Source organism: Heteronotia binoei, chromosome 12 (assembly GCF_032191835.1).
Source record: "Heteronotia binoei isolate CCM8104 ecotype False Entrance Well chromosome 12, APGP_CSIRO_Hbin_v1, whole genome shotgun sequence".
Taxonomy (NCBI): Eukaryota; Metazoa; Chordata; class Lepidosauria; order Squamata; family Gekkonidae; genus Heteronotia; species Heteronotia binoei.
Window position 1 is genome coordinate 13,810,587 of NC_083234.1, and position 16,479 is coordinate 13,827,065.

The window sequence follows — 16,479 nt, forward strand, 5'->3', positions numbered from 1 at the left end:
CAGCTAGGTAACCGTTTTGTATCTATTCCTTGAATACGTGCCTTATGCTGAATCAAGGTCAGTATTGTTTGCCCAGACTGGCAGGAATTCTCCGGTTGAGCTCTTTCACATCACTTAGTACTAGAGATTGTCGAACTTGGAGATGCTGGGGATTGAACCTGGGACCTTCTGCATGCCAAGCAGATGCTCTGTCACTGTGCCACAGCCTCCCATTTAAGCTGCCTTCTACTGAATCAGACTGTTAAGCCATCAGGGTCAGTGTTTTCTACTCAGACTGGCTGCAGCTCTCCAGGGTCTCAAGCTGAGGTCTTCCACATCAGCTTCTGCCAAGTATTTTTAAACTGGATATACTGGAGACTGAAGTTAGGACCTTCTGCATGCCAAGCAGGGGCTCTACCATTGAGACACAGCCCTTCTTTGTGGGGCTCAGCTTATTCCTTCAAATGCACAGTTCACAGTCAAGTGTCTATCAGTAGAGTAGTAAAACACAGAAGCTCACAGACAAGGGAGGGGGTTTGTGCATCTTTGGGGGATTCCACAGTTATTCTGGAACTTTATAAATGATCCAAAACAAAACAGAAAGATTGCTCCACGTTGCCTGGTGAGAACTGAGTCTGCTGTATGAGGCATGGAATGTTAAGCACAGTGGTGCTCAAATCACTCGCCCGTTTGGTTTGTGAAGCTGTTTGTCGGTGTTAAAACAGTTCAAACATGCCCCAGAAGTTCGGACCAGAACCATTGGGTTGAAATTAAATCGGAAGAGTTTCCGGTTCAGCATTAGGAAGAACTTCCTGTGGTTTCTCAGCGGAACAGGCTTCCTCAGGAGGTGGTGGGCTCTCCTTCCTTGGAGGTTTGTAAGCAGAGGCTAGATGGCCATCTGACAGCATTGCAAATCCTGTGAATTTCCTGCATTGTGCAGGGGGTTGGACTAGATGACCCTGGAGGTCCCTTCCAACTCTATGGTTGTATGATTCTAACACCCCACCCCACAAATTGTACGTGCTTGCATATTGCTTTGGAGCTATATGAAGCTATGTGAAAATGCATAATATTGGGACAGAAGGTAAGATGTGTGAAACATCAGCGTGGAGAACGAGACGCACAGCTGCCCTTTTCAGTGGCAGCCACTTATTTTGGATAATCTCTTCCCAGCCACTGGTGAGCGGTAGAAGCACCTTTGCTCACTCTTGGAACACGCATGTGCCTCTGCACACAGCAGAGTGAATTGTCCAATCGTCAGCAGCGATTTCTCCGAACCTCTTCAGATTTTTAACGCTTGCTTGCGTTTGGTGCGCGCGCGTAGAAACAAGACCTCCGGCAACTCCGCTTTTCCTCTGTCCAACCTCATTGTGCACCGGGCTGTTAAAATAAGAAAGTAGGCCAACTGCTTTCCAGCAAGAAGCGTGCCTTTGTCCCTCTCTAGGCCGGATCGTCGTTCGCATTATTCTCACGCTGGTGCTTGAATGGAGAAGGAACGGAGAGGCTAAGAAACGCCAGACAGCTAGCAGACGGCGCTGGCTCGCTGTTTGGCAGAGATGGCGGTGTTTGTCTTGGATGGTCACATATCAGAACAGTGTGAGAGTCCCCCCCCCCCCCCCCGCACACACTGGCAGTTTGGATATTTGCTGTGTCATAATCGGTGGATGGTTCTTGCTGTAGTGGTGGAAGGACATGGAGATAATTCCTCATCTTTCACACCCAGCCTCCTTCGTAGCATTTAAATCTGGGCGTTCTCCACAGCAACAGCAGAGAGCAGGAAGTATTAGAATTATAAGACAGAATTATTGTTATTTGCTTCCCAGGGAAGCTCTGAAGTCCTCCCGCCTGCCCCCCTTTCAATTTACACTGGTCCAATCTGATCTAGCAATATCAAAGCTTTGTGGTTCCCATTTGGGCCAAGAAATAACAATCCCCCTGCTTGTTAAGTTTCCATTAGTCCACGTTGGGGTGGGAGAGAGTGCTCTGCGCTCTTCCTGCAAGGAGGAAAGCTGTCTTTGAAGAAGAATTGGGTGGTTTACTTATTTAATTTATTTATTTATTACTTCAGTTTTCTATCCCGCCCTCTCCGCAAGCGGACTCAGGGCGGCTAACAGTCAATCAAAGCACAATTTAAATTACAATTTAAAACGATGAAATTAACAATTAAAATACATTTCATGGTCCTACTCAAAGTTCGGTATAGGCGGGATCGTAACTTACTTTCTTCTGACAGTGATCTTGCCGTGGACATAACGCCTCATAAAAGATGTCGCTCAGCAGGGTAGAGGGGCCGTCCTCTCCCATTAGGTGTTAAAAGCCTGCCGAAATCAGTTTGACAGGCCCTGCGGAATTGGGAGAAATCCTGCAGGGCCCTCTGGGAGGGCATTCCAAATTGTTGGTGCTGCCACTGAGAAGGCCCTAGCTCATGGGGAGCACAGTCTGGCCTCCCTTGGTCCGGGGATAGATAACAGATTTTGCGTTCCTGAGTGCAGTGTTCTCTGAGGAACGTATGGAGAAAAGTGGTCTCGCAGATAGGCGGGCCCTCGACCATTTACGGCTTTAAAGGTCAACACCAGCACCTTGAAACGGAACGCAATAGGTAGCCAGTGCAGCTCTTTCAGCAACGGTTGAATGTGCTCCCGTCGAGGAAGCCCCATCAACAACTGTGGTAGGTTCCGTGAATAGGATGCACGCCCCTCCCTTTCCCTGTCAGGCAAATCATGGAGATAAATCAAAATGGGTGGCTGTGGTAGTCTGTATCAGTAGAAAAGAGCAAGAGTCCAGTAGCATCTGAAAACCTAACAATTTGTGGCAAGGGATGAGCTTTCGTACGTCTCTGCTCACTTCTTCAGATACAGCTAGAATGTCAGTCCACCCGTCCTTATATCTGAAGTCACTCCACTCTCCAACGGACGCACGATCTTCAGATACAGCTAGAATGTCAGTCCACCCGTCCTTATATCTGAAGTCACTCCACTCTCCAACGGACTCACGATCTAGCTCAGGAGTGTCAAACATGTGGCCCAGGGGCCGAATCAGGTCCCCGGAGAGCTCCTATCAGACCCCCGAGCAATTGGCTGTTGTCTGCTTCCTCTTTCTTGCTCCCTTCTGCATCACAGCTTGCTTTGCCAGGCTTGCTCAGTTGCACAGGGGCTACAGAGCAAAGCCTCTATTTTCTCCATTGGCTGAGGCTCCTCCCTTGGGGAGGAAGTGAGGGAGGGAAGAGCTTGCTTTTCTAGGCTCTCTCAATCACACAGCAGAGCTTTTGAGCCAAGCCTCTCTTCCTTCCATTGGCTGAGGCTCCTCCCCCTCCTGGTGCCCTGAGGAAGGAAGAAAAGAGCCAGAGCTTCCTTTGCCCAGTTCCCTGGATCCCATAGGAGAGATACAAAGAAAGCACCTTTAAGACCAACGAGTGCCAATGTTTTAAGCATGTTTTAAAGTTTTTTTAAAAAATCTTTAATTGTGTTTGTGTCCTTAATGAAGTTTGTTTGTTTGTTCTATCTATCTATCTGTCTGTCATCTATCTATCTATCTATCTATCTATCTATCTATCTATCTATCTATCTATCTATCTATCTATCTATCTATCTATCTATCTATCTATCTATCTATCTATCTATCTATCTACCTACCTACCTACCTACCTACCTACCTACCTATCAATCTATCAGTGTATCAATGTATCACTTACTTTCAATTTATATCCCGCCCTCTCCGCAAGCGGACTCAGGGCGGCTCACAACATCGTATAATACAATCAATCCAATAAAACATATAATTTACTTATTTCGGTTTTAAGACCATTCTATGGCGCTGCTTATATCTCTGCTACCTAATCTTAAATAGGTACACACATGGCCCAGCTCAACATAGCCTGGCAAGGTCTCATTCATTAGTAAATGATTGAAAACTGTGTAGCACAATAATACTACGTCAATAAGGAACAACTATGACGACAATTTCTGTATCCAACCTCTTATATATTATAATAAAGAAAATAAATGCGGCTGACAAAGAGGCACCGTCCATAAGATGAAACAAATAATGTCCATAAACAATATCAGCGCACAGTCCAAGTACTATTCCAAAATTGTGGATCACAAATTTGAAGGATAAAAAAGGAAAGGATGCTGCAGCCAAAATAAGAAGCTGAGGGACCGGTTTTGGCGAAAACACCTTCTTCAACTTTTAGACTCCACCTGCAGCCATTAGGAGTCATATGTGTTGGTTATGGGATCTCCAGTCTATATTCATTTTGTAGACAGTGCAAACACTTTGTAGCTGGAATTGCTTCTCCTCCAATTCTTTGTAGCTGGGATAGCTTCTCTCACAAGGGAGAAGCAATTCCAGCAACAATGTGTTTCCTTTGTTATTCTTCGTCCTTTCCTTTGTCGGTCTTCAAATTTGTGATCCACTCCAGGACAATTTTGTAATAGTACTTGGACCGTGCACTGATATTGTTTATGGACATTATTTGTTTAATCTTATGGACGGTGCCTGTTTGTCAGCCGTATTTATTTTCTTTGTTATAATATATCCGAGGTTGGATACAGAAATTGTTGTCATAATTGTTCCTTGTTGACATAGTATTATCGTGCTACGCAGTTTTCTATTGTTGACTAATAATTTCAAACTGTGGTTCTTACTTGATTTTGCAAGGTCTCATTTATGTCAGGTTCGGCCCTCATAACAAATGAGTTTGACACCCCTCATCTTATCGGTATCTGGAGATGCGGACTCGCAGGGCATTTTCGCACAGGGCTTACCCCGGAGCGACGTCCCTCTTCACCGCGCAGCGTCTGGGCGGATTTCGCACCAACTGCTCCGCAGAACCCGGAAGAGCCGCAAAGTCCTGCGGCTTTTGCGTCGCAAATGTAAACTGGTTTTTGGCGGTTTACATTTGCGACGCAAAAGCCGCGGGACTTTGCGGCTCTTCCGGGTTCTGCGGAGCAGTTGGTGCGAAATCCGCGCAGACGCTGCGCGGTGAAGAGGAACGTCGCTCCGGGGTAAGCCCTGTTCGAAAACGCCCACAATCTAGCTGTATCTGAAGATGTGAGCAGCGGCTCACGAAAGCTCATCCCCTGCCGCAGATTTTGTTAGCCTTTAAGGCAAGTCATGAGGTGCCATTCTTAGGCTTGCCAGCCTCCAGATGTGGCCTGGAGATCTCCCAGAATTGCAGCTGATCTGCCATCGAACGTGGAGAGCTGCTGCCGGTTGTTGTTGACAATACTGAGCTAGATGGACCGGTGGTCTGATTCGGTCATATGCAATTTCAGATGTTGGTGGAACACCATGGATCTGCAGAGCACGTATTCTGTGTGCGAAAGATCCCAGGATCATTCAGATCGTGGTCTCCTCAGTTATAGGGTCTCAGGTAGAAGCTGGTGGGAAGGGCCTTTCTCTGCCTTAGACCCTGGGGAGCTGATGGCTATCAGAGTAGAAGAAGAAGAAGATGAAGAAGAAGAAGAAGATATTGGATTTACATCCCGCCCTTCACTCCGAAGAGTCTCAGAGCGGCTCACAATCTCCTTTACCTTCCTCCCCCACAACAGTCACCCTGTGAGGTGGGTGGGGCTGGAGAGGGCTCTCATAGCAGCTGCCCTTTCAAGGACAGCCTCTACCAGAGCTATGGCTGACCCAAGGCCCTTCCAGCAGGTGCAAGTGGAGGAGTGGGGAATCAAACCCGGTTCTCCCAGATAAGAGTCCGCACACTTAACCACTACACCAAACTGGCTCTCACAAGGACAGCTTTGCCAGAGCGATGACTGACCCAAGGCCATTCCAGCAGGTGCAAGTGGAGGAGTGGGGAATCAAACCCGGTTCTCCCAGATAAGAGTCCGCACACTTAACCACTACACCAAACTGGCTCTCACAAGGACAGCTCTGCAAGAGCTATGGCTGACCCAAGGCCCTTCCAGCAGGTGCAAGTGGAGGAGTGGGGAATCAAACCCGGTTCTCCCAGATAAGAGTCCACACACTTAACCACTACACCAAACCGGCAAATACTGAGGTAGACAGCCAGACTCAGACTAAGATATTGTCTTATGTTCAAATTAAAAGAAGAGATTGGATTTATACCCTGTTCTTCACTACCCAAAGGCGTCTCAGAGCAGCTTACAGTCTCCTTACCCTCCTCACAACAGACACCCTGTGAGGCAGGTGGAGCTGAGAGCTCTGACAGAAACTTCTCTTGAGAGGAACAGCCTCTGACAGAGTTATGACTGACCCAAGGTCACTCCAGCTGCTGCAAGTGGAGGAGTGGGGAATCAAACCTGACTCTCCCAACCAAGAGTCGTCTGTACACTTAGCCACTACGCGAAACTGTCTCTGCACACTTAACCACTACACCAAAAGGGACCCGGGGAGGCTCAGTGCCTTAACCTCCACATTCCACACTCTCCAATATCCACCACAGTTAATCCAAAGTGAGTCACTGGTTTTGTTGTCAACCTCCATGTTGGGCCTGGAGATGTCTCAGAATTAGAACTCATCTCCATTAGACAGAGATCAGTTCCTTTGGAGAAAATGTCAGCTTTGGAGAATGGAGTCCAGCATTATACCCCACTGAGGTCCCTCTTAATCCCAGATCCCTTCTTCTGCCTCCAAACCTCCAGGAATTTCCCAGTGCAGTGTTGGCAACCGCAGTTACTGTCCATCTTGGTATGTTCTGATGATTCAGCCAATTGACAGACTCTCAATGTCTTTCCTTATGTTTTAATTTTTCAGCTCTGGAAATCAGATGATTTTGGGACAGACTTGGATAATGATCCATGAACATGTGAAATCATTTTCTTGGTAAGTTTTGGAATGCTTCCCCGGGGTGCGGAGCCGTTTCCGTTTTCAGCCATTACCAGATGATCTCTGAGTTGTTCGAAATATGAATTCTTCTGGACTTTTAAAATGTTGGACTCAAGCTGCCGATGCCATATTTTTGAATGCTCCTTCTCCTGTAAAAAGATTAAAGCGAACCAGAGATCAGGACAGCATACATTTCTCTCTCTCTCATCCTCCATTTTGTCACTGCAACAATCCTGTGAGACTAACATGAGGGGGTTAGAGATTATGTTCCCTTGGAGTTATTTTAACACAAGTCTCTTGAGGAAAAAGCCTTTGCTTTAGTTCACTTCTCATTTTTTAATGTTGGTTCTTGGCTGTTGGTTACGGCTTAGCAGGGTCCAGACCAGGCATTGCCTCTGTTCCAGTCGAGTTCTGAACTCCTTTGGAACCAGGTGCTGTGGAGCTGTTCTACTAATAACTGCCCTAAGGATGCCCAGTGAGTTCTGTAGCCCCATAGAGTCTTGAACGTGGGTCTTCCTGATCTCATTCTTGCTCCTTAACCGCTACCCCATGCTGCTCCTGAAGCAGATAGACCAGTGGCCTGACTCTGTTTCATAGGCCCTAATTATTTACGGTCTTACATAGCGGAGTGGCTAGGAGAATGCCTGTGATTCGTGGCCTCTGAGGAAACGCTCCCAGCAGGGCCAGGCCTTGTCGCCTACTCGCGTTGAGGTGGTGGAGGCAGCTCTCTGGCTCCCTTGTCGAAATCTCATGCCTGCTGAAGAGGGTCTCCGATCTCCACAGAGATCAGTTCCCCTGGAGAAGATCGGCAGCTTCAGAGGGTGACAGTGTGGCATTATACCCTGCTGAGATCCCTCCCCTCCCTCAAACCCCGCCTTCCCCAGGCTCCGCCTCCCGATCTCCAGGAACTTCCCGACCTCCAGCTGGCAGCCCTGCGTCTCCTGAGGCAAGCCACTCGCAACAACAATGCGGAGGACATTTTATCTGCCTGCCTTACAGGGATGTCGTGAAGAGCACAGCCAAACAGTGCACTTGAAGCACTTTGTACAAGCGAATTACATTTTGCATTGTACCTTTGTGTCCGGACTCCCTTGTTTGCAACACCCCTCTGTCCTTCTGACTGGGATAAATGGGCTTGGGGAACTCCATTCCTACAAAGGACGGGGGTATGTGCGAAAAGGATCTAGGGGTCTTAGTGGACCATATGCTGAACATGAGTCAACAGAGTGATGCGGTGGCTAAAAAGGCAAATGCAATTTTGGGCTGTATCAACAGAAGTATAGTGTCCGGATCACATGATGTGATGGTATCGCTTTACTTTGCTCTGGTAAGACCTCACCTGGAGTCTTGTGTTCAGTTTTGGGCACCACATTTTAAGAAGGTTATAGACAAGCTGGAACGGGTCCAGAGGAGGGCGATGAAGATGGTGGGGGGTCTGCAGACCAAGTCTTATGAAGAAAGCTTGAAGGAGCTGGGGATGTTTAGCCTGGAGAGGAGGTGGCTGAGAGGTGATCTGATCACCATCTTCAAGTATTTGAAGGGCTGTCATATAGAGGAGAGTGTGAAATTGTTTTCTGTGGCCCCAGAAGGTAGGGCCAGAACCAATGGGCTGAAAGTAAATCAAAAGAGTTTCTGGCTCAACATTAGGAAGAACTTCCTGACCTTAAGAGCAGTTCCTTAGTGGAACAGACTTCCTTGGGAGGTGGTGGGCTCTCCTTCCTTGGAGGTTTTAAAACAGAGGCTAGATGGCCCATCTGACAGCAATGAAGATCCTGTGAATTTAGGGGGAGGTATTTGTGAGTTTCCTGTTTTGATGTGTTCCTGTGTTGATGACCCTGGAGGTCCCTTCCAACTCTATGATTCTAGGATAGGGAGATCCTTTTTTGTATTTTTTAATGTGCATGCACACCTGGAACCAGCGCCTGATGTCAGACCTGGAAGTCATAGTGACTTCTGGTGGCTAACCTCTACTTGGGAGCCTGGAGGATATTCAAGGAGGTGGCTGAATAAAACCCGCCCCCACCTTCCTACTGCTGGTATTCCAAGGAGGGCTCCCATCCAGGTACTTGCCAGCCCTGCTTAGCTTCTGAGATCTGATGAGATTGGGCCTCCTGGGCTGTCCGGGTCAGGGCTAACAAAGGGAGCTTTTGAAATTCTGAAAATCGTGTTGGTCTTGATCAGGGCTGGAATCTCACTCCACGTCCTGCAGATATTGCATTGTCACTGCCTTTGGTGTAGTGACAGTTTGGTGTAGTGGTTAACTGCACGGATTCTTATTTGGGAGAACTGGGTTTGATTCCCCCCTCCTCCATTCGTAGCTGCTGAAATGACCTTGGGTCAGCCATAGCTCTCATAGGAGTTGTCCTTGAAAGGGCAGCTGCTGTAAAAGCTCTCTCAGCCCCGCCTACCTCACAGGGTGTCTGTTGTGTGTGGTGGGTGGGGAGGGGGAGGTAAAGGAGATTGTGACTACTCTGAGATTCAGAGTATAGGGTGGGATATAAATCCAATATCTTCTTCTCAAATGGCCAACTTGTCCAGCATTGTGTGGGTGGGAGTATGAGGGCATCGTATCCACAGGAGAGACCTGCAGAGACATGTGTCTCCATGGATAGTGAACTAGGCATGTCACAGACATCGGGATACGGTGCTCTGGTTTTAGGGCAAAACTCTATGGTAGATTTTGCTTCATATCATAGAGCTTTGCCCAAAAACTAAAGCATCACTTCCTGACATGCCTACGTCACTTCCAGTTTTGGTAGGCATGTTGCAGGGCATAATGCCATGGAGTCGTATCTTCTGAAGTAGGTGTTTTCTCCAGGAGAACTGATCTCTGCAGTCTGGAAATCAGTTGCAATTCCAGGAGATCTCCAGCCACCACCTGGAGGTTGGCAACCCTAAACCCTGAGCTGTTTGGCGGACCGGTGGGATCAGACTGTACTAACAGGTCAGGCTGTACTAACAGCTGCTGGAATGACTTTGGGTCAGCCATAGCTCTCGCAGGAGTTGTCCTTGAAAGGGCAGCTTCTTTGAGAGCTCTCTCAGCCCCACCTACCTCACAGGGTGACTGTTGTGGGGGAAGATAAAGGATATTGTAAGCCGCTCAGACTCTTGATTCAGAGAGAAGGGTGGGGAATAAATCTATGTTCTTCTTCTTTGTTCCCGCCACAATAGGGGCGTGGAACCGTACGACCAGCCAGACACCATTTACATAGAGCGGCACGAACCGACAGGCTCTTCCACCATCCTTCGCAGCACTGATTTTTTCCAGACCCGGGAAAACAAAGAGATCATTCTGGAGGAGGTCGAAGACTTCCAGCTCAGGGACAAATATCTTTTTGCTACAAAGTCTGTGGTAAGGAACCCGCCTTCAGATCGCTTCCCGCCTTCAGATCGCTTCTGAGGCAGCGGCCCTTTTAACCCTTTGAGGAGGTCAGATCTTGACAAGATCGCTGAGAGAGAACTCTGGCTTTTGAGGAAGGCACTGTTCTGTACCAGGCAGCGCATGACGAGGCTCACTCTGCTAGCCATGGGAACAGTGCGAAGGGAACGTGCTGTGAGCCCTCAGGGTCTCTTCTGACTCGTGTTGTGTGATTGACGTTTATTAGCGCTTCAGGGAAGTCTGGCAGACAAACAGCTGAAGGACGGTTCCGGTTAACTGGAATTAAAACGGTGTAGAAGAAACGCAGGTGTATCTGTGGGTACCTCTTTCCACCTACCGATTTTCCTGAGCAAGGGGTTCAAATTCCAGAATTTTTTTCTAGAAATGTTTCCCCTGATGAGGCTCAACATCGTGGTGGTGGGGTTCCTGTCGCCAAGTAGCCCTCTTCATTAGAATATAAGAGAAGCCATGTTGGATCAGGCCAGTGGTCCATCCAGCAGCACTCTGTGTCACACAGTGGCCAAAGCCCAGGTGCCTTCAGGAGAGCCAGTTTGGTGTGGAGAGCCAGTTTGGAGTAGTGGTTAAGTGTGCGGACTCTTATCTGGGAGAACTGGGTTTGATTCCCCACTCCTCCACTTGCACCTGCTAGCATGGCCTTGGCTCAGCCATAGCTCTGGCAGAGCTGTCCTTGAAAGGGCTGCTGCAGTGAGAGCCCTCTCCAGCCCCAACCACCTTACAGGGTGTCTGTTGTGGGGGAGGAAGGTAAAGGAGATTGTGAGCCGCTGTGAGACTCTTCGGAGTGGAGGGCGGGATATAAATCCAATATCTTTATCTTCAGGAGGCCCACTAATGGGACTCCAGAAGCCCTCCCACTGTTGCCCCCCAAGCACCAGGAATTCTGAGCATCACTGCCCCAGACATTAGAAAATAAAAGAAGCCATATTGGATCAGGCCAGTGGCCCATCCAGTCCAACACTCTGTGTCATACAGTGGCCAAAAACCAGGTGCCATCGGGAGATCCACCAGCAGGGCCAGAACTCTAGAGGCCCTCCCACTCTTGCCCCCCAAGACCAAGAATATACACCATCACTGCCCCAGACATAGTTTCCTATCAATACCTCATGGCTAACAGCCACTCATGGACCTCTGCTTTTAAGAACATAAGAGAGGCCATGATGGATCAGGACAACAGCCCATCTGGTCCAACACTGTGCCACACAGTGGCCCAGACCCAGGTGCCATCAAGAGGTCCATCAGTGAGGCCGGAGCAGAGAAAGTTCCTGCAGTGCCTCTAATGGGGAAATCCTGCTATAGACACCCCTCCCCCCCCCCCCCCCCCCGGAATACCATCTTTAAGCCAATAGAAGAGGAGAGCGGTCCACAGGAAAGTTTCAGCTTTGTGGCTTGTCTTAATTGTTTGACTAGCAACCAGACAGCAGAGGGAGTGTTGGCTTAGGCAGGCTTCCCAAAACCACTGTCAGTCAAGTAAAGCCAATAGTGTCATTTTGTTGCGGAGTTGCAGGGACAGATTTTGGAGAGGCAAAGTAGCTCGTGGCGGACTCACACAGCTGCAATTTTTGTTTCGTTTTTTAGGAAAAACTGGAAAGTGTCTGTGTGCCTGTTAAAACATTGCAGGTTAATCCACAGACATTATCCTAGCTGGTAGCATATCCTAGCTTGGAGCCTATTGAAAAACTGAAAAGAGAACAACATTCCTAAAAAAACCCCCATCTCTGGTTCAGTTTACAAAAGCCTGATCACTTGGCAGTAATTCTTATTTTGGCACCTGGTTTTTTTGGCCACTGTGTGACACAGTGTGTTGGACTGGATGGACCATTGGCCTGATCCAACATGGCTTCTCTTATGCTCTTAAAGCTGAAACATTCTGGGGCAGTGTTGCTCTGTATTCTTGGTGCTTGGGGGGGACACAGTGTGAGGACTTCTAGTGTCACCTGATGGCACCTGGTTTTTTTGGCCACTGTGTGACACACAGTGTTGGACTGGATGGGCCACTGGCCTGATCCAACATGGCTTCTCTTATGTTCTTATGTAATTTGTCCCAGGTGAGCCCCTGAGAGGCTGAGGACAAGACTGAAGAAGGAGAAGTTCAGAAAGAAAAACATGGCCCCTGCAGCCTTCTCCAAAAAGAGATGCTAGCAGCCTCCCTAGACAGCTTATCTCATTGCCAGATTGCTTATGGATTTCAAAGAAAAAAGAAAGAAAGAAAGTCTTGTCTAATTCAGTTTCAGTTTTGGTGGAGCATATACATCATTGTGAGAGATGGGTGTCTGTCATATCACGAATGGCAGGTTTTGTGTTATCATAAAGGCATTTTATGAAGAGTTAGAAATGTAGGATTAAAGAGAGCCTTATGATTTTTTTCCCCTCCTTTCCTTTTCTTAGCATCTTCTGGGCACTCAACCACAGCCTTCCGTTCAGCTCTGGGTGTCTTTTAACCGCAAGCCGATGCAAGCTGCCCAGTTTGTGACAAGGCATCCCATCAAGGTAATTTCTTAAATGTACTTATGTATCAACCCTGTCATAAGCAGTGCATCCTTCCAAGGCCAGTGACTTCAGTGGAGTTAGAAAGGTCTGTTAAAGTCACTTAGAAGAATGTAACTCAGGGGTCCCCAACCTTTTTGAGCCTGTGGGCGGTTTTGGAATTCTGGCACAGCCACAAAATGGCTGCTGCAGCTTACCTTCCATCACAGTGAAGACCCTTGTGATGCAGTGACAGCAGCTGCCAAAACAACATTTTAAAAAATTCTGCACAATCAGATCTCCAGTGGCCAATCAGAAGCCTTGTTGGGCAAAAGCCTCACTCGGCTCCACGTTCTTTCTTAAACACTTAACAGGTCCTAGGAAAACATGGCTAAAACCAATAAAATGAATTTTAACAGGAATAAATGTAAAGTTCTGTATTTAGGTAAGAAAAATCCAATGCCTAATTACAGGATGGGGGAGACCTGACTTGGCAGTAGTATGTAAAGGATCTAGGGGACTTAGTGGACTGTACACTGAGTCAGCAGTGTGATGCGACGTCTAAAAAGGCAAATGCGATTTTGGGCTGTATCAAGCAAAATATAATGTCCAGATCATGTGAAGTGTGAGGGTATCACTTTACTCTGCTCTGGTTAGACTTCATCTAGAGTATTGTGTTCAGGTTTGGACGCCACAATTTAAGAAGGATATAGAGAAGTGGGAACATGTCCACAGGAGGGCAACGGAGGTGGTGAGGGGTCTGGAGACCAAGTCCTATAAGGAAAGATTGAAGGAGCTGGGTATGCTTAGGCTGGAGAGGAGACAGGAATTATGAAGCAAAGAAGTCTCTGGGGTTTTTTTAGAAAATGTAAATATTTGTATAACTTATAACTGTTTAAAGAAAATCTGCTTGATTATTTAAAATATTTTATGCCACCTCTCCCCCAAAGAGCCAGAGCATTAAAAAAAGTTAACAAAGCAGCTCAAATAAAACTAAAATCTAAATAAAAGCATGCACCCACTGGACCTGCTAGTCTTAATGATTTAAAACAACAGCTGCAGGGAAAAAAAGAAAACTTAATAAGCTAGACAGTAGCTGATAAAAATCTAAGGGCAGGGAAACAGGGAGGAGAGAAACCAAATTACAGCTCAGTAAAACGGCAGCAGCTGGATGATGCCATTCAAAGAGAGATGGGGAAAGGCTTTCCAAAGCCAGGAAGAGCTATATTTGAGTCCAATAGCACCTCACCATCATAGAATCACAGAGTTGGAAGGGGCCATACGGGCCATCTAGCCCAACCCCCCGCTCAGCCTAGGGCATCCCTGACAAATGTTTGTCCAGCCGCCACTTAAAGACTGCCAGGGACCAGTAAAATTTTCACAGTGTAATCTTTTGAGAGTTAAAACTCCCCTTTTCAGGATCTCTTTGGTCTCTCAGATGCTCCTGGACTCAAATCTAACCGTTCTGCTGCAGACCAACATGACTCCTCTCTGAAACAAAGCCAGGGAACTATTTCTATCTTTTGTCACTTCAGAAGGTGGTGGACACACAAAAAAGGCCTTGTGATGGTGTTTCATATAGGTGGTGGACGCACAAAAAAGGCCTTGTGATGGTGTTTCATATAGGTGGTGGACACACAAAAAAGGCCTTGTGATGGTGTTTCATATAGATTGACTGAATAGCTAGCGAAAGGTCACTGCCCAATTTTTATGGGACCTATTGAGGGAGCAGTATTAAGCAAGCCTTCTGAGAGGAAAGTCCCATTTTATTCTCCTCACAAAAATATAAAGCAAGAATTCTCACATTGCATCAATTAACACTACACAAATGTACAGGCCTCGGGTTCAACAGGAGCTCACAGGAGCACAGCTCCTGAACCTTTTTTTATTAATTGTTTATTTATAAAATTCATAACATTTCTGAGGGTTCCCCCTCCTCCTCCCCACCTTGCGCATTGAATAGTAATTGCAGCTGCATAACAATCCCTGGATGAATTCCACCACCTATTTTTCTACAAAGTGACCCCTGCAAATGTGTATTTCATTTTTGGCAAGCATCAATATTAGAACATTACTTAGCCGCAGATGGTGTTAACCTCATGGCCTTTTCATGCATCATACAGGTGCAAATCCAAATTGGTCCCCACACCTCTCCAAGCTGCCTCTCCCAATACTTCCAGCGATGTACTTTTTCAGTGAGGAAGGGAAATCCTGTCCTCTCCGCTCCCACTTGCCCCAACTGGCTGTTCCTTACTTGTGTCCTATCTTCACATTGCCTCCTCCACCCACGAGAATGGACTTGGTGGGAAAAAATTTGGAAACAGCAGAGCTGGACTTTTTATCCCAGCTGTTGGCTGGGAAATCTAAGGAAGAAGCAAAAAAATATTGGATGAAATTTTATGCCTGGCTAGACACTCAAGACTCTTTAAGATTCTCTGGTGTGAATTTATATCTCCATTTTCCAGTATTCTGTTCCAGTATTACAAGATTGTAATTCCAGTATTACAAGATTGCCTTTATTGGATATAAAATACCAAAATGTTGATGATGCATAGTTAAGAGACAATAATATGTGACAATTTATGTATTTTAAGAAAGTATTGCAGATGTAGACTTGTATTCTTTGAAAGTATTTTTTTATGCAGACTAAGACTAATTTTTTATGCAGACTAAGACTAATTGAGAGCCAGTTTGGTGTAGTGGTTAAGTGTGCGGACTCTTATCTGGGAGAACCGGGTTTGATTCCCCACTCCTCCACTTGCACCTGCTGGAATGGCCTTGGGTCAGCCATAGCTCTGGCAGAGGTTTTCCTTGAAAGGGCAGCTGCTGGGAGAGCCCTCTCAGCCCCACCCACCTCACAGAGAGCCAGTTTGGTGTAGTGGTTAAGTGTGCGGACTCTTATCTGGGAGAACCGGGTTTGATTCCCCACTCCTCCACTTGCACCTGCTGGAATGGTCTTGGGTCAGCCATAGCTCTGGCAGAGGTTTTCCTTGAAAGGGCAGCTTCTGTGAGAGCCCTCTCCAGCCCCACCCACCTCACAGAGAGCCAGTTTGGTGTAGTGGTTAAGTGCGCGGACTCTTATCTGGGAGAACCGGGTTTGATTCCCCACTCCTCCACTTGCACCTGCTGGAATGGCCTTGGGTCAGCCATAGCTCTGGCAGAGGTTTTCCTTGAAAGGTCAGCTGCTGTGAGAGCCCTCTCCAGCCCCACCCACCTTACAGAGAGCCGGTTTGGTGTAGTGGTTAAGTGTGCGGACTCTTATCTGGGAGAACCGGGTTTGATTCCCCACTCCTCCACTTGCACCTGCTGGAATGGCCTTGGGTCAGCCATAGCTCTGGCAGAGGTTTTCCTTGAAAGGGCAGCTGCTGTGAGAGTCCTCTCAGCCCCACCCACCTCACAGAGAGCCAGTTTGGTGTAGTGGTTAAGTGCGCGGACTCTTATCTGGGAGAACCGGGTTTGATTCCCCACTCCTCCACTTGCACCTGCTGAAATCGCCTTGGGTCAGCCATAGCTCTGGCAGAGCTGTCCTTGTGAGAGCCAGTTTGGTGTAGTGGTTAAGTGTGCAGACTCTTATCTGGGAGAACCGGGTTTGATTCCCCCCTCCTCCACTTGCACCTGCTGGAACAGCCTTGAGTCAGCCATAGCTCTTGCAGAGCTGTCCTTCTGAGAGCCAGTTTGGTGTAGTGGTTAAGTGTGCAGACTCTTATCTGGGAGAACCAGGTTAGATTCCCCACTCCTCCACTTGCAGCTGCTGGAATGGCCTTGGGTCAGCCATAGCTCTGGCAGAGCTTGTCCTTGGAAGGGCAGCTGCTGTGAGAGCCCTCTCCAGCCCCACCCAGGGC

General features: G+C 47.6%; 1 protein-coding gene across 1 annotated transcript in view; it reads left to right on the top strand.

Moving 5' to 3' along the window:
- Nucleotides 1-16,479, top strand: part of SORL1 (sortilin related receptor 1) — a 194,927-nt gene that overhangs the window by 50,130 nt on the left and 128,318 nt on the right. Inside the window, 4 exon segments of the mRNA XM_060251466.1 lie at nt 6,706-6,726; nt 6,728-6,774; nt 9,949-10,129; nt 12,560-12,661. Coding sequence (XP_060107449.1) covers nt 6,706-6,726; nt 6,728-6,774; nt 9,949-10,129; nt 12,560-12,661 — 351 coding nt within the window.